Below are 19,115 nucleotides of genomic sequence, written 5' to 3' on the forward strand. Positions count from 1 at the left end.
TTGCTTATGTGGTTATTAACATTGTAAAACATACATACAGAATTTGATTCCATTTTCAATACAGGAATGGCTGAAAATGTTTCATGCGAATATGTTACTGTTTCCATTTCAGGTTAATACATTTTATTGTTACATACCTACTTGTTAGCTACATTAGCCTCATAGTTCCAGTGTGAAACTAAAGAAACTTCAGACACCACATGTCTTTGCTGATTGAATTCAGTTGGGGTAGGGATGAAATTGTGTAAATTTGACTAAGATTTTTAAAATAATCTTTGTAAGCATAAGAGTATTTTGCTAATTGTTATATACAGAATCATACATCACTGATATAAATATACATATAAAACAAATATTATTTATGAGCTTATAAAGAGCACCGGGGGGTATACAGCCTCCTGCAAAAACACAGATACGGAGCAGAGTAACCCACCTCCTCTTCACTTGCCGTGCTGGTAGGAGTACGCTGTATGCTCTGTGGGCGTCTCTATGGCAACCTGCTGCTGCTGGACGGCGTTCTCCTGCAGTTTCATGAGATGTGCGTTACCACTGGTGAGTGATAAAAGTCATTTTGAAAACACTCAACACTTTGTTGTCATTAATTTGGCTCACCTCAACTGAAACGCTGGCAGGAGGCACTTGGGTGTACTGGGGTATGTAAGTCCCTTGCATAGCTGTGTTTGCAGGTATATACTGGAAACAGAAGACAACATTGTAAGGTGATAATGAACATACAGCGCTCTGGGGGCTCTGATGTTGTGCTGTGTGCATTAGTGCCTCTGTGAGAACACTCACAGTGCCGGTGCTGCCCAGGGACAGGTGGCTGAGCTGCTGGGTGAGGGGCCCCATCATGGCAGCAGGCTGGATGGACAGAGTGTGGTCCATGGTGGGTGTTAAGACCGTGCCCTGTGGGTTACACACAGAGCAAGGGAGAGTAAGACGAATATGAACCATACAGCATTAACAGCAGTTTGATAGATGTCTCATCATAACTGACTTACTGTGGGCTGCATGAGGTATGACTGATGGTGCATCCAGGATGGATTATGTACCTGCAGTACAGGAAAGGGCCACTGTCAGCACAAATCAGAGAAATGGACACACTGAGACTAGTTTATAGCTCCAGCAATTAGCTGGATGTGGATTTTTATTGTCAATCGTTTTCCTAAAAACACTCTAATGCTCTTTAACAGTGGTTCCCAAGGTGCAGTGATGTCGGGGGGTATGTTAAAAAATTGACCTTTACATTGTGCACTTCCCAAAATGGCACAACTCCTGAGCAAGAGATCCTCACTGAAACTGCTTTACAGATGGTGTTTGTGCCTGAGTGATGAGTTTTTAAAATATATATTTTTATATATTTTGCTGATTTTCTAATTGAAAGTAGCTCTGCAGAAAACCTCATTATGGCATTTTTCTGCAAGTCTTACTGCAGAATATGTATTTATTTGCTAAGATTAACACATTGGAAAATTTTTTTAACATAAAACAAAATGTACCATAACTTTTGAAAAGCTACATTTTACATTTTATCTTACCCTGATGTATTAAATTCGGCAAACAAACCGTAATTGTGCACTAAAATGTGAAGAAGTGTTTTCTCTGCAGACGATGTGTTAATTTCACTTAGAACATAAATAAACTAACAAAACTTTACTTGAGCTAATAAAAAAAAACTACGTAACTACTGAACTGTATGTGATCTGAATGTTAGTGAACATTTCATTATTCGCTGTTCACTTTAGAGCCGCAGAGTCTCTCATACATACATATGTGCCTTCGTATCGACCACTGCCTGTGCTGCTGCCTTTGTGATTACAAATGAAGTACATTCATTCCTCTTCCTCATCCCTGTGCTTAACCAGTATTCCAGAGTGAATCACACCTATAATACAGACCGAAGATGGTCCATCGCAGTGAGTTTATAAAAATTATTTTTTTGTTTGTGTATTTTCATACCATTTTCTAGCCAAAATATAGGGACTGTCAATTCCACTCGCTAGCTAAGTCTCCCCCTATCATCATCAGGGCAATTGTCTTCTTTTGGACATGGAAGGCAGGAGCATCACTGTAACTCAAACTAGAAGTCTCAGTAGGGCCTGTGCTTAGATGGTAGTGCCACTCTGGAGCCTGTATATTATACATGTATGCTATAGCTAACTGGAGGTTGCTAACATTAGCTAACTGCTAATCGAGCTGCAATCCATGTAATTTGTCACTTCTATTTAGTGCGAAAGGTAAGTGTTTAATTTGAGAGGATACCATCCAAAGCAAAATCCATCCTCTATACTGGAGTATTCAACATTTATTTATGTATTTATTTATGTAGTGCTTTTTACAACAGGTATTGTCTCAAACCAGCTGTACAGAAATCTGGATCCAAGCCCCAAAGAGCCAAGAGTGGCAAGGAAAATCTCCCTAAGAGCAGAAGGAAGAAACCCCGAGAGGAACCAAGACTAAAAAAAAGGGGATTCCCTCCTCTTTGGCCGACACAAACACAAAAAAGCCAAAAAACAAAAAAAAAAAAAAAAAAAACAATAACACTACAATATACCAAAAAAAAATGAATCAAAACATGTCAAAAACTTAAAAACACCAAAAACATGTTTTTGTTCTGACAGCAGCGATAAAGTGTGTGGTGTAAGAACACAGTGAATAGTTCCTAAATTGACACGTGAAACGGTGACATCTCTGACCTGGTATGTTGATACAGGAGAATGCATGTAGGGAGAGATGGAGGTTTGTGTAATCATTCTGTTGGGAGTGATGCAGTAAGGAGAGGAGTAGAACCTGCAGGGGGAGACACAAACATACATTCACAGTGCTTTCCAGAAGAGCGTTCATAACTCCATGTGTACAAATGACAAATTGTTCTACACCATTTCACAAATAAGCCCAAATCAATCCATCAATATCAGTATCTCTGTCTGATGAACCACAAGCTCACCCATTTTGAAGGGCAGGAGTGGGGTCATACGTTAGTGTCATCCCACCCTGTAACGAGGAAAGGTGAATGTGAGAAACTGGGAACAGCAGAATGTTAAACGTTTATTTAACCACCACCAGAGTGTTTTTCATGACTTGAAAAGGCAGTTTTACAATGTACAAAGTTCTGGCTGTATCAGAAACTTGGTCTTAATTCTCACAATGCAATCACTACTACGACACATATCTAAAAAGTAGGGAGCAGAATGGCATGTGGGAGAGAGAAAGAAAGAGAGTGAGGATGATGAAGTAAAAACAGGTGGTCAAACTTAAAAAAAATTCTGTGACTACTCCAGCTGTCTTTTGTCAAAACACGACTAAACTAGCCAAAAGTGCACAAAGAGAAAGTAATCCATGAGGTGGAGAAAAGAGAAATGAATATACCTTCCTCTACGGCTTTTTTTTTTCGCTAAAATTTACTTAGTATTTAATTATTATTATTATTAGTAGTAGTAGTACTGGTCTTAAATTTAAAATTACATTTAAATGTGTTATAGAAGTGTTATGTGTGATCTTGTTTATGGTGCAGACATCCTGGAGTCTTTGTGACACAATGTGATACTTCATTTAGCTTCTCTCCCAACATCTCACCGTCTCTCCATCTCGCGTCCATGGCCGCCCATTCTGAAGATATTTCCCCAGGTTCTGTCGTTTCTTCTGCCCCCCATCAGCGAATTTGCACAGCAGCGGCTCTGTAGGCACTGAACAAAAAGGAGGATCGTTTTAAAACTTGAGCTTTCTCCAGAATTCCAGTAAATAAGAAGCAAAAGGCTTTCAGCATGACACTAATCTATAAGAGCCCAGTACCTGCCACTCCAGGTGGAGTCTTGATGTATTTGCCGTTGAAGTGCTGGATGATGGCTTCGCATTTCTCTGTTGATTCCATTCTGTTAGAAATGATATACCATGTCAGGTAATACTTCTGAAGTGCTGAAGTCTTTATTTCAGAGGAAGTAGGTGTTTGCTGCATACCTGGCGAAGCCCACGCCTCTGCTGGCACCGTTGGCATCCCGGAGGATGCGTGTGGAGATGACTTGACTGAAGGGCTTCAGCATACTCTCCAGCTCCTGCTCATCCATAGACAGCGGCAGGTTGGAGATGTACAGGTTGGTGGGGTCCTGCTCCTGTTGCTGAAAAAAGAGAAAAAGAAAAGTGTTTAAGACGTTTGTCATTTCGGTGTAGTTTGATCATGTTATTCCTGTTTCTGTCATGTGATCAAATATTTTCAGCGGCCATGTTAATGACCATCATACCCAGGTCCATATAGTTACTGATTTCAAGTCTTTTACAGCTTAGAGGAGTGCCCTACACATGGAAATGAGGAACTGATCTCCTCGTTCTGGCAGACACACCACTACTATACAGTACTCTGCAAAAGTCAGAGACTACCCTTCATTTATTTAATGGCCATCAAGTACAAACCCATCTCCAAAAAAAATAAATAAATAAATAAAAAACACGGGATGGGGACTAAGATGAGGACCTTTATGACCACAAACAGGTTGAGGCTCACCACTTTGCCAAAATGCATCAGCAAAAAATTCAACAGTTTAAAAATAATGTTTCTCAGCTATGGATTGTATGGATTTTAGGTATTTCACCCTTTACCATGGATAATATCATCCATGGATTCAGGGAATCCAGAGAAATCTCTATGCATAAAGGGCAAGGCTGAAAACCACAAAATAATTACCCTAGCACTTCAAACCAGCATGGTTCTGTCATGGATATCACCACATGAACACTTTGAAAAAAACCACTGTCAATAAACACTGTCTTTGTTGCTGCATCCTTAAATACAAGTTCAGACTATTATGCACAGTGGAAGACAAGAAACACCTTGACTTCTCGGGAAGCCTGAAGGCTAAAGTTGGAAGGCTGACATTCAGTGATGCACAGTGGAAATGTATATTGTGGTCTGATGGGTCAAACCTTCAACTTGTTGATAAGAAACAGTAGACACTGTATCCTTCAGGCCAAAGAGGAAACCAGGACTTGGAGGACCTTCCAGACTGTCATAAACATGAAGTTCAAAAGCCACGGCACGTCATGGTGTGAAGGGGTATTAGTGGGTAACCTGCACTTTTGTGAAGGCACCATTAACACTGAATACATTTTTCAAGCAACATTTGCTGCCTTCTAGATTCCTTTTTAGGGACATCCACGCAAAACACGGGTCTTCATTAAGGTCATAATATGACAGCAAAGGCCCCATATGGTTACAAAAGTAAAGATTTGTGTAACAGAAGAACTGGATTTCTTTCTGTTATTATTCTGTTATTATTATCACTTCACAAACTGTCCCACCCTTTTTTAGACTGAGTTTGTACAAATGAATAATTTTTCAGGAGATATTTCTGAGGAAGACAATACACTTGCATAATGAAGGAGAAAGCCAAAGCAAAATGTGAAAAAATATGAGTTTCCAAACTCATGAGTTAAAAAAAACTGATTAATACATGCCTAGAGAACTCTGCAAGACACTACCAAAAGTGTCACCATCAGATAAACAGTGCTTAAATAAAACAGTAGTAATCATCCAGAACTCGGGATTCATATAAACGCAACCAGCACTTCACCTCGCTAACCAAAAACACCCTTCACACTACCACTACCACAATAACAGGTACCACTTTTGCCCAATGAGGACATGAGTTAAAATCAAACTGCCGAAATAAACAACACAGAAAGCTTAAGATCCTAAACATAATCATCCTAGGTTAAAGCATACTGCCGCATCAGGCAGGAAATGTTTATGAACCATTTATGTCATACCTGTGATGACTCAATGCACTGAAGAATACATCCGCTTTTACATTTGACAGGGCCCATTTTAGCTTTAGTAGTACAAGTAGTACCAAATTTGCGATGTTGACAATGCTGTTTACATTTATTTTTGACTCTGGATGGGTAGAAAACAACACCCTCTACTCTAGAGATTGAATCTCACTTTTAATCATTTATAGGTACATCTTTTGAAAGAAGCTAGATCAAACACTGGTGCGCTAATAACAAACTGGCTCGCAATGATTTAATTGTTCAAAATACAATGATGGCATCCACAGAAAAGACATAAAAATGTAGCTTTGTAAATATTACATCCCAATTTTTTGGGTATGCCCCTGGACAGTAGGTCAGCAGGTGGAGGAAAAGAAGTCTTTAGACACGGCATGAGAGAGGAGATGTCCAAGCAGCTGTACCCTCACTGAACTCCCATCCATCACACAAGTTCAGGCCACTAATTCCTCACTACTTAAGCACAAATGGTTCTGAGGCTGCAGACAGGTTAAGGATTTGAAACCTTGAGGGCAGGGAGTCAGAGAGAAGAACACATCTACACTGCAACACCACTGCCAGCTTTAGCCTCCAGTGCTCTTAAACAAAAAATACAGACTGTGAGGGAATGTGTGTGGGGGTGTGTGATGTGTGTTTGAAATATTTCATTTTCACAGCAGCCTTAAATGGAAGTAAGTCCAGACAATTATGCAGTGACTAACGGCTTCAGAAGCAGCTTTTTCCCTCTTTAGATAAAAGGTGTCAAAATAACTGGCTGGAAGATGTTCAGGTTGTCAACTCATTACCATATACATGTCCTAATTGGCTCCATGTGCTGCAGCATAAAAGCCCATAGAATAATATGCATGCACTACTACACTCAGCTTTCTCAACTTGAGATCAACAACGGCTACAGAGCTAGGGGGTTTGCATGTGCTTTGACCATGACTACAGTTTTCACACTGTGCCACTAATAGGCAGGAAGCCTATATGTACCTTTTTAACCCTGAAAACCCCTCCAGAAACTGTGCAGTAACAGAGGTCTTACAGGCTTATTGCAAGCCATACTGTAAGAGATGATGGTACTTAAATCCCAGCCTACTACTACTATTACTACTACTTTTATTTAAAAAAAATAATAAAATCTATTAATTATGAAAAAAGTAAGAAGCATTTAAAAGAAAATTATATAAAAGCCTCGAACACTAAATACAATATCAAATCTAACAGTATTTATTTTTGTCCATTCTTTGCTCTTGTGCTTTATGCTTCCACTTTAACTCATTTTTCCTTTTAACACTACTTTAATCATCATCACCACACTCTGCTTGGTCATCCCTCCATCTGTGGTCACCTGCGCATTTAATTTTCACCATCATCATTGCGGCTGCTACATCTACTTGTGGCTGGAATGAGTCATCTCATGCTAGTCTTTTATTGGTGCAACACAGCAGACATTCTGAGATGTAGATTTTTGTCATAATGTTATCCTAAACCATCTTTGCTCACAAAACACTAAAATCACAAAGTGCTTAAAGTCCACAGAGTTCAACTCATGACCAAAGAATTCTTTCACAGTTTCTGATATACCCTAAGATCATTAGCAACATGTCAGAGGATGTTTCACAGGCAGAAAAGGTCATTACATTTTCATAGAAGATTAGGAAAAAACAAGGATTTTGCCTGTCTTTTAAATGTATGGTGTGATGAATCGTGCTTAATCTGGCTAACAGGGCTGCCCAATTTCTAAAGTCGATTTCAATTCCAGTTTCAGGTGTTGGGATTTGACAGCATCTATTCCAAAATCAAGACATGAGGAAGGAGTCTCCATGTAAAATAAAATAAAATATTGTAAAATATTAGGCTTCATCTAAACTGCATCACAACTGAATTGTGGGTTTGTGCTAAATCCTTGGACATTTGATTATAGTGTAATATATCAGCAAGTTCCAGTCTAAAATCTAAAGATATGCCCAGACAGCTCCGTTTAGGCTTGAGTCCTACAGGGCTAATTACAATGTGCTGTTCAAATTCATTTTGTTGTTCACCATTTCAGCAACTCTTGGTGTCAATGGTCTAAAACCAACCACAAGGATCGTAAAGATAGCTGATTGATGCCGAACCTGCAATTCACCCTGGCAGCGCTTTGCATATTCATCACGCTGGTGCGCGGATGAGATTAAAAAGCTGTAAATTCATTACCACTTCATCTCCATGTCATGAATAATGGATGCGTAATTGCGGTGACCTGCAATGAAGGTGATTTTTTTTCTCACTGATCTCATCACTTCTTGAGACGAGGCATCTTTTCCCACACACGTGAGGCGCAAGAAAGCCCACGGCGCTCTCCACACAAACACGCACACTCCTAAATAGGTCAGCCCGCTAAAAAGCTCCGAAATGGCTGTAATTAAGTCTGCAGTGGAAGGTAGAGGGGTTGGGGGCAGAGATAAGTGGGGATTTCTATTCTGGTGAAAGCAAGGGGGGAAAAGCTGAGACCAGCTGCCCTACACACTTTAACCTGGAAATATGCAGTAAGGGCGGTGATGAGGGTGCAAGTGATGGAGGCAAGCTGTGTGCTGGCCTGAACCACGAGCTGCAGCGAGGGACAACTATGCTACAATACGGCCAATAGGGCTGACTCAGAGAGAGAGGGAGAGAGACAGTAATGTGGAGGGAGCAAGAGACAATGAAGAGAAAGAGAGAGCAGAAAACAAGCCAGAGAGAGAAATAGAGAGGGGGAGGGACAAAGATAGGGGGAGAAAGATGGGATAAGAGAGAAAAAAAAGGGAGCAAGAGAGAGAGAGACTGGGAGAAACAGAGACCTGAAGAGAGAAACTGTGAGACAGAAAATGTGAGAAAGAAGAAGCAAAGGAGAGAAAAAGTGATAGACAGGCAGAATTAGAAAAAATACACAGATTATGAAAGACAGGGAAAGAAGGAGAAACATCGCCATTCCTCTTCACACTTCTTCAGTCCTCTTCACTCCTCTTTACACTTCTTCACACTTCTTCACTCCTCTTTGCTCCTCTTCACGCTTATTCACTTCTCTTTACACTTCTTCACTCTTCACTCCCCTTTAACTCCTTCATTCCTCTTCACACCTCTTCACTTTCTCACTTCTCTTACACTTCTTCACTCCTCTGCACTCCTCTTTACACCTCTTCATTAATCCTTGCTCCTGTTCACTTCTCTTCACACTTCTTCACTTCTCTGCATTCCTCTTTACACCTCTTCACTCCTCCTTACATGCCTTCACTTCTCTTCACACTTCTTTACTCCCCTTCACTCCTTTTTACAACTCTTCAATCCTCTTCACCCTTCTTCACTCCTCTGCTCCTGCTCACTCCTCTTCACTTCTCTTTACACCTCTTCACTCCTCCTTATTCCTCTGTGGTCATGTTCATTCCTCTTTACATTCATTTACTTCTCATATCTCCGTACTCTGCTTTAGATCTTCTTACACATTTTTACTCCTATTCACTCCTCTTTACTCCTCTACACACCCCATTATTCTTCCTCTCTTCACTCCTCACTACTCCTTCTTACTCCTCTTTACTCCTCTTCACTCTGCATGCCAATTTACCTTCTTTCCCCTGAGTGGATGAGGACCTGCTGCTATTTTGGGTGAAGTATAACTGTTTCTCATGTGTTTATCAGAGCCTGAGACAGCCTGTTCCAAAACTAAAACAAAGCCGTGTTCAAATGTTTAAATAAAACCATCACGTCTGAAGTCTGACTCCGTCCCAGGACATTCTGAAACCTCCTTTTTTGTCCTTTTACAGTGGCACTGCGGAGTGACAGGAGCAGGTGTTTCAGGGAGATTTGTGACCTCTTACCTTCGCCATCTGAGCCTGAACTCCACTGGCCTTCAGCGCGGTCACAGCTTTCTGTGCGGATGCTGGACTGTCAAAGTCCACAAAGCCATAGCCTGCGCACACACAAACATACACATAGACAAAACTTATATTCAGGTGTCACAATTATCAGTGACGCTAACAAAAGCAGATAGTTTTATATGAATTATTTCTCATATCATTTCTCAATTTTTTCACATAGCCAGGGACAGAGAAACTGCACATAGTATGAGAACTATGCCAAAGATTTTACCCAGTCCTTAACCCTTTTGAACTCTGAAATGTGTGCAGAATTAAAACACACTTAAATACTAGGGTAAACCCAGGATACGTACATAGTGGGTTACCTTCAGGCCCTGAGCATCAAGTCATAGGCCGGCAAGTGGATGGATCCATACATATCAATCATTTCATTGATAATTTCCTGTGGACATTTGTGATACCACAGCAAGTCACACGAGACAATAGCAGCATATTGAGCGTAGCTTTAGGCACATCACCACAATAATTTTTGGGTTTTTTTGTGTAAACATTAAAAACTAAAATCAAGTTATCTAAAATGTATGATGTACAAATGTGCATATGAACAAGAACATTTTAACTAATTTTAATGTTAATGTAGTTTTATGTGAAATAAAATTGGACATCTGAGACTGAATTGAATTTACAATCATTTGTCACTGTGCTTGCACACTGTGAAATTAGACCACTGCATTTAACCCATCCATGCAGTGAAACACCCACATACATGCACGCTGGTGAGCACACACACTAGGGGGCAGTAAGCACAATTGCCCGGAGCGGTGGGCAGCCCTATCCACAGCGCTCGGGGAGCAAATGGGGGTTAGGTGCCTTGCTCAAGGGCACTTCAGTCATGGACTGTCAGCCAAGGGGAGCGAAACAGCAACCTTCCGGTCACAGGGCTGGTTCCCTAGCCTCCAGCCCACAACTGCCCCCAGATGGACAGATGAGAGAGCAAAGACCTTCAGAACCTCAACAGTCAAACACCCTAAACGACAGGCATATTGTCACGGCAGACATGATAAATGTGTATGGACCATTTGTATGTTACCTCTGATGAGGACTTTATTTGTGAAAGTAGACATTGACGCAGCAATGCAAGAAACAAAAGCAAATTTTGAGAAATCAGGTCTCCAAGGCACTTCTTTTCAATATCTGAGGAAATAGCGAAGAGTGGAATTGTTGCTAAGCAAAGAATTGAGAAGAAAATGACGCAGACGTTCACAAATGGATTATGACTGGCTGTGCTTTTTGATCTTTCATTTAATTTGATCTTGAAGTAATGCAAGCAAACATGGCAAAGGTTTTTGTGACAACAGACTCAGAAACTGAAGAAGGATCCATATGCAGGTTTAATAGTAGAAGGGGCAATCCAAAACTCGTGGTCAAAAGGCATAGAAAACAGGTCAAAACCAGTAAGTCCGTCCAAAAAACAATCATCCAAAACAAAGGGGAAAAAGGCAAAGGCACAAATCCAAAAGGCCAGGCGGAGAGTCAGAAACACAAGACAGGTAGTTATTCCAGAAACGCTCAGTATGCAGACACAAGTGGACTGGCAATACTTCGCACTGCCTGGTTAAAAGGAAGGGGTATTTAAGCAGTGGCTAATTACTGAAATAAGGTGCAGGTGGTTAATGTGGAAGAAGGCTAGTACTCCGAGACCTCGGGTGGCCACACAACGAAATCGCTGACAGTTATCAAAAATGCTTTTACACCAATTTTTACATCACTTAGATATCCACCCCCCAACCCTTGACATACTACCATAAATCATGGTAATACATGAAGATGGTTTGACGGTATTAAAAAAAAGCCTATTCCTAACACTGTTCTTACCTTCCCTTTTGTGCTGTTAGCTGTTTTACTGAAAATACAATATTATTGATTTTAGGCAACTGCGACAGAACACATAACAAGTTCACTATAACTGAGTTAACTGCGTTACATTTGTTCATATTGCAAAACAGTGGTCTCACTTTTGAGAGTGATACTTTCTCCTTAAATCTGCATTTCAAAAAATTCCAGTCACTGCAGGCACGTTCTCCCCAGTTCCCTCTCATTTCCTGTTTGTGTTAATGTCAGTGATTGTCCACTGCAGTGATGGTAGTGAAAAATGAGGAGACTCAGTCAAATATGTAGCTGTTTATTAGGAGGAATAATGTTAGCGCAGCCAACATGGCAGCTAAAGCATTTAAAAATGGAAAATGAAACTAGGGGCAGCCCCTCTTTAAACAGCAGAGCTTCATTACTCTTACTTATTACTGTCCTTATTACTTTTACAGTACTTGCTTGTACTTTACAGTACTTGAGTTTAAACAAAGCACAATTACTTAAGTATTATGTACTTATTACCTAGAAATTACTTACTTTTATTTTACATACATTAGTATGCTTGTTATAATTCAGTATTAAGTACTTACTACTTATTATGTACTTGTTAATTTTAAATTATAAGTGCTTTCATTGTATATACTTCATTATGTTTAAACAAAGTGCAACTACTTAAGCATTAAATATTTTTTACTTTTAAATTACTTGTACTTTTATATACTTCAGTATGGTTAAACAGAATACAATTACTTCAGTATTAAGTACTTATTACTTATGTACTCAACACTTAAATTACTTGTACTTTTACTTCTATATACTTCAGTTTGTTTAAATAAAGTGCAACTACTTCAGTATTAAGTACTTAATGCTTACCTAGTTATATTGCATTGCTTGTACTTCTTTCATATACATGAGATTTAAACTAAGTGCAGTTACTTACTTAAGTAATTTATTAGGTACTTACTGCTCATTTAATTGTGTCACTTTACTTGTACTTTTACTTTTATAAGCTTTATAAGCCTAGATGTGTTTAAACAAAGTACAATTACCTAAGTATTTTCTTCTTCTTTTTTTGCTTCACTTTAAACAAGCAGGCAAATTCTGTTGGAATTGTGGATTGTAAACTTTTGTGTTTACAATTAAAGGACTATTTTGAATACTTTGATTTGAATTTGATGAAAAAGTTATTATTATGCACACATTCTCATTTTTGTCAAAACATTTTAAAAGGGCAGACTTTTTTACAGAATGTAAACTTAATTATGTAATTAATTATAGAACTACATTATTACATTTACATTCCATTACACAATCACAGTAATAAGAGAACTATCCATGTTTTGTCGTGCATATATAACAATTACTGCAATGCAATGTCAAACCATAACCAGCCCACACGCAGCCCCGTCAGCCAGCCACTGCTCAAAGTTAAGAGGTCAGGCCACCAGTGTTTCCTGCTTTTCCGCTACGCCCCGACTCAAGCTGGAGAGCTGTGCTGCATGTGTTTGCCCAAATACACACACACACACACACACACACACCCAAGCCACAGTCCACAGACGCACACTCAGTAATGTGGCAGCACAGGTCCAGTCGACAGATGTGGAGTTATGCAATAAAGGCCCCAATGCCGTTACATCACGCCACACCTGCCTGAGATGAAACAGGCTGGCTGGCTTTGAAGAGCGATCACACACGAAAGAGTCAGACAGCATCACTTCTTACCTTTGCACTTGTTGGTGGTCTTGTCCAGGATGGCTTTGGTGGAAACGATCTTGCCGTATCTTTAGAAGACGAGAGAACATAAGAACATTAGCAACCCGCTCTTTATGTTTTTTAAAGCAGGAGTTAAATTTGGCCCATATCATGAAAAACGGACTTTCTTGAAACGAAGGAAGCATAATGTACCATTCACTCCTCAGTCCATGCAGTTCACATATGGAAACTAAGCTGCAAAACCAGCCCATTTAGAATTCACTGTTTCTATCACAAGAACCAATTTAACTATATTTACCTACTCAGCCTGCAGTAGTTTAGCTCCACCCATTCATACTTAAGTTACATGGAGAATTTCAGCTCTGAGTGCTTTCTGAATGAGGCACAATACAGGGCCAATCAGAAGAGAATGCAAGTGTCTTATTTTAGTCTTAAAGAAACAGCCTGTTTAATTCTAAGGTATAAAAAGAAGTTCAAAAATGATCAGGTAAAAATGTATTTTGGACCTCAAGGCAGAAAATAAAATACAGGAAAAGCCTTCATTTTGTTAATTTTTCTACATACAAAGATATAGTTTCAGTTCATGGTGTCCAAAACCACGTAAGCTTTATATTTGAGACTTCTTAACTATTTAAAGTGGCTTGAGCTAAAATGCAGCATCACAAAGCCTTCAGAATGTCTACACAGGAATCAAATGTCAAATAGGTGGCTACATTACTTGACTTTGATTTATTTACAGACTAATTGTCCAATAGACCTTTTTTCAGCTGAATTTCAGGAGCTTTATTTTAAGGCAAAGCTCACAATGTATACCCTCAATAAACATATGAAACACATTTTCAATACTTTACAGTGCTAGAGCTGCAATATAAATAAGAGAATTTAAGAATGTAAGATGCAACTGGCTATTTAGCACAACGAATCATGCACAATCATTCTAGTAAGTGTAGCACTGGCCCACAAAGAGTGTGAGTGGACTTAGCTGGCTCACGTTATTTAGCTCTAAAATTTCAACTCAGATAAATCATAATAATAAAACAGTTTCTGGTTCTGATCTCAGTGGATACCATGCATCCCTAATATTTGTATCTTTTTTTTAAATGTGCAATTTAATACTATTTAAATGTAACTGGAGTAGTGTATAGCAGATTTCACTGGTGATTTGTGACCTATTTGATACCTGGCTAACATTAATGACATAACATTAGCCAGCTTATGTAGATAATGCAGCTAAACAGACTTTTATTTGTAATGTAATAGTGTCATTTTCTTAATTATAAAATTTAGAGGAAGGCCCAGTCCCTTCTTTCTTCCATCTCCTGAATTCGTTTCTTCTCATCTATTTGTTTGAGGTGGAACATCAACATGACCAGACGCAACAAAAATAGAAACGTCAAAAATGGCGCAGTGCTCCATGGCATATCACTCTCTGATGCTCACGGATTTTGTGTGCTGCTTCATTTATCATCAAGGGAGATGGTCTGAGTACAGTTTGAAATTCTTTGATACTGATACCAATCCAATACCTTAAAATCCACACAGATACCAAAATGATACTTTTTTCTAATTGTGTCAAGCAAGACATAAGTAATCATAGTTATTTATCAAAATAAACAAATTTCCTCTCTTCTTGGCCCTCTACATAAATCACTTCACCTGGATGCCGTGACAAAATGAGGGGGGAATGCATCTCAGATCTCGTGTTAAAACGTCCTCTTCAATGATCAATATTATTATAGTGTTAATGATAATAACCTGACTGTAGGATGTGATAAACACTGTCCCACTAAATATAGTCATGTAATGGAAAAATACTATCCAGCTTGTTCGCCAACCTTTTGAAAAGGCTATAATCACTGTTCACAGTAAATCTGGATACTGTAACATTACTATCCCAAATCCCCCACCTGTTTCACACAGACAACCTTTATTTTTTGATATAATGAAAGCTCTGATTTCCCTGTGGATGACTACATTAGATAGAGAAGAACTGGCCCTAGCACTGTCAACGCTCTCACCTACAGCATGAACATGAAACATCATACTTAATAGGACTCATTTATGAAACATTCAGAGAATGACTTAGTATGTATGTGCAGTTTAATCCAGCAGGGGACAGCAGCCAGCTGGCTAGCTAATAAATGCTAGCTGCGGTGCTAGCTGAATCTAAACATATTCAACTCACTGACAAACGCCTCAGCAGGTAACTTTCTGACTTTGAAAGGTCAGAAAGCTGCCCTTTCAACTGTAATCTCCCTGTAAACTGTAAACTCACTTGAGCTGAGATGTTTCGGTTGGTGCCTTGATTGGGAGTCTTCTGTCTTGGCCTGTGATAATTATTGCTTTATTATTGCATTATTTGCCTGATCGCAATTATTAATGCTTCGTACAGTCATTTTCCACAGTTATTCACTGTCAAAAATAAAGAAAACTGAACTGATTGCATTGGGTTGAGGCAAACAAATGTGAATAAAACAAACGTGGATATGCGTGTATTCATTGAGACATCAAAGAGCTGAAAACGAAAAATGTTCTAACTTCTAACTTGCTGCTTTAACATTAAAAGGAATCACAATGTTTGTTTAATAGTTAATTATGTAACTAATTTTAACATTTATAGCAGGCATGCTATTATGTGTATTTGTACACTATATTTCCAAAAGTATTCATTCATCCATCCAAATCATTGAATTCAGGTGTTCCAATCACTTCCATGGCCACAGGTGTATAAAAATGGGTCGCTCTCAGGAGCTCAGTGAATTCCAGTGTGATACAGTCGTGAAATTTTCTCATTACTAAATATTCCACAGTCAACTGTGAGTGTTATTATAACAAAGTGGAAGCGATTGGGAACGACAGCAACTCAGTCACGAAGTGGCAGGCCACGTAAAATGACAGAGCAGGGTCAGTGGACGCCAACTTTTTGCAGAGTCAATCACTACGGACCTCCAAACTTCATGTGACCTACAGATTAGCTCAGACTCACGCTTGTCAATCTGGCAATCCAATCGACGAGTCTGGGTTTGGTAATTGTCTGACTGCATTGTGCCAAGTGTAAAGTTTGGTGGAGAGGGGATTATGGTGTGGGGTTGTTTTTCAGGAGTTGGGCTCGGCCCCTGAGTTCCATTGAAAGGAACTCTTAATGCTTCAGCAGACCGAGAGATTTTGGACAATTTCACTGTGAGCGAGGCCTTCTCATCCAACATCAGTGTCTGACCTCACAAATGCACTTCTGGAAGAATGGTCAAAAATTCCCATAAACACACTCCTAATCCTTGTGGAAAGCCTTGCCAGAAAAGTTGAAGCTGTTATAACTGCAAAGGGTGGGCATCATATTAAACCCTATGGATTAAGAATGGGATGTCACTCAATTCATATGCATATGAAGGCAGACGAGCGAATACTTTTGGAAATATAGTGTATATATTTATATATATATAAATAAACCATATCATTTCAACACACCAGCTGTCCTTTACGTTGTGTAAAAATGTCATGATGAATGGACCAATAAAAATGTTCTAAAATAACTTGGAATAAAATCTCTGTACATTAACTTACATTAAAATGTAAAAGCATTTTTTCCTTCTCCTGTAAAGTTACTATTTTCGACATGCTTGTTTTTCTCCAAAATAGTAACTTCACAGGGGAAGGAAAAAAATGCTCTTATATTTTAATGTAAGTTAATGTAATCCAAGTGTTTTAAGAACATTCCTACTTGTCCATTCACATATTTTCACTTTTGTGAAGAAGCAGCATCAATTCAACAGTGTAACCATGTTAACTATTAAGTAAACATAGCTAGCCAGTAAGGTGGCTAATCAGCCAATTTGGCCACTTTAGGCTTGTACTGTAATAGTATAATTGCAAATAATGAACAAGGAAAGGTAATTCAATGGTCAAATGCAGTTATTCATATGACAATTAATCATCAGCTAAAATTTCAGCTCTGGCTTTGACACCAAACATTTCATACCTGAATGACTATACTTAAGGTAAAGAGAAATTTGTGCATTTCATTTTGCTGAACCATCGCTTGGTAACACCTTGGTGTGTAACACCTTGACAGCTGCATCGTGATAATGCAGCTCATACAGCCTTCTGGGTATAAGTGTGACTTTGTGAAGGAAGAGGCAATGTCACAGCACCACATGAAGCTCTATAAAGCGTTCCAGTGATGATGGAGCCAGAGGCTGCTCCCTCGCTCTGGCTTTATGGTCCCTGGCTCTCTCTCATTCACCGTGCATTTACCACGTCCCGGCGTCATTTGCATGCAGTGTTTATGAGGGTCACTGCGATGCGGAGACGCCGTGTTCTCTGAATAATGGATGCTATTCTGCTCGGCCTGCTTTGCATATCTTGAGGGGAGTTTGCTGCCGTGCTGGTACAGAGATATAGGAGATATATGGCTGTGGCTGCATGTATGTGTCTATTGATTAGATGCAGGGCTTGAAACCCCCGGGTATTTGGGGGAGGGGGAGGCAAAGAGAGAGAAAGAGAGAAAAGGAGGATGAGAGAGAGAGGGAGAGAAAGAGTACAGAGAGACAGAGAGAGGGAGAGAGAAAGAGGCCTCCTTTCCCCTGGCATGTGCTTGCAGTGTAACCTGAGAGTTCTCCTTGTCTGCCCTGCGCCGCACTGGCCGCGCTCCACAATGCTAACGGCCTCTCCCTCTGCCGCTCACCTCTTGGTCCTAACGCACCAAAGACAAAAACAACCATCCATTCCCATCTACAATAGCAGGACAATACAAGACTGGCACGCACGCATCACTGACGCCGGACGTTTTTCATCTGAGGAGCCGTCAGAAATAACAAAAAGACACTATACTAGCACTTTCAGTCTATTCATCTAAAATGCTCTTTGTGCTGTCGACAATGTTGACAACGCTTTGATCACTACACTGTCATCTAGATCGCTTCACTGGTCGGACGCTAACAGCAAACTTTAGATCTGGTTTCGGGCTTTTAGCAGAATTAAATCTATTCTGATGAATACATATAACTTCTGGGCGTGGAATGCGCAAGGTCATCCAGATTTCTAAACCCATCCAACTAGTTTGAAATAAAATGCAATAAATTGTTTTGATTTGTCATTGTTTCCTGACTTTTGCTCAAAAATCATCCCCCAACACCAATTGCCACATATCTCGCTCTTTCACAGGCTTCCTTCAAGACATGCAAGGTGACGATGCTACTGAATCGCTGCTAAAGCAACATCACTAGACACCTCAACATGCTAGGAGGAGAACATGAACTGCTAATTATGCTAGCTAACAGACTTTGCTCTATGGACTCGCTGCTGCATCGCCGGGGCTCAAACTCACTATCTGCTGATGATGGTTCTGCCATGACCTGGTAGCCATGTCTTGTTATAAGGATGCAGTTGTTGTAAGGATGCACTGAAATTACAGCCACAAAATGTTTTTGTCCAAAAATAATGAAAAAAAATGCCACATGCAGTTTTTAGCCAAAAGAGAAAAGAAGGCTGAAATTGTTTTATTTTTTAAAAATTTAATAACGACGATCAAACACTTTATACATAATTTTACCCAGTTTAGTGTTTTGCCAGTTTAACTCACTATTTATGGAGGTTAAGGGCTAGCACCAGCTTCTTCCAAGACCTGAAGCACCATCGCTTCTTTAAGAACAGCCGCTAACACAATGACATTACATTATTACGCTCAACACACACGGAGGAGAACACTAACTGTTACTTCTGTTACCTTAGCTAACAGATGCCAGATGTGCTCTCTTGTACTCCCAGCTACGGATGGCTCTGACATTGAGGGGGATTGAGCTCGAGCTTGAATTTTGGGACACAGCCAGCTGATACTGCATCTCACATTAAGCCAAATAACTATTGTATATAGAAATATTTTAAACATGGTTATGGCAAATATCTGCATGTGTGCATGTGGTGTGTCAAATCACA

At 39.6% G+C, this 19,115-nt stretch overlaps 1 protein-coding gene across 3 annotated transcripts in view; it reads right to left on the reverse strand.

Annotated features, from left to right (window-relative positions):
* rbms2b (RNA binding motif, single stranded interacting protein 2b) overlaps nucleotides 1-19,115 on the reverse strand; it is a 45,941-nt gene that overhangs the window by 3,816 nt on the left and 23,010 nt on the right. For all 3 annotated transcript variants that reach the window (XM_017694304.2, XM_017694303.2, XM_017694302.2), the window contains exons 3-13: nucleotides 13,194-13,252; nucleotides 9,600-9,691; nucleotides 3,958-4,115; nucleotides 3,793-3,872; nucleotides 3,577-3,686; nucleotides 2,948-2,994; nucleotides 2,697-2,790; nucleotides 1,002-1,052; nucleotides 796-906; nucleotides 613-693; nucleotides 434-521 (exon numbers count right to left, since the gene is read on the reverse strand). In XM_017694304.2, the coding sequence (XP_017549793.1) occupies nucleotides 441-521; nucleotides 613-693; nucleotides 796-906; nucleotides 1,002-1,052; nucleotides 2,697-2,790; nucleotides 2,948-2,994; nucleotides 3,577-3,686; nucleotides 3,793-3,872; nucleotides 3,958-4,115; nucleotides 9,600-9,691; nucleotides 13,194-13,252 (964 nt within the window). In that variant the 3' untranslated portion in view covers nucleotides 434-440. The remainder of the gene's footprint in view (nucleotides 1-433; nucleotides 522-612; nucleotides 694-795; nucleotides 907-1,001; nucleotides 1,053-2,696; nucleotides 2,791-2,947; nucleotides 2,995-3,576; nucleotides 3,687-3,792; nucleotides 3,873-3,957; nucleotides 4,116-9,599; nucleotides 9,692-13,193; nucleotides 13,253-19,115) is intronic.

The sequence above is a fragment of the Pygocentrus nattereri genome, chromosome 9 (genome assembly GCF_015220715.1).
Source record: "Pygocentrus nattereri isolate fPygNat1 chromosome 9, fPygNat1.pri, whole genome shotgun sequence".
Lineage (NCBI taxonomy): Eukaryota > Metazoa > Chordata > Actinopteri > Characiformes > Serrasalmidae > Pygocentrus > Pygocentrus nattereri.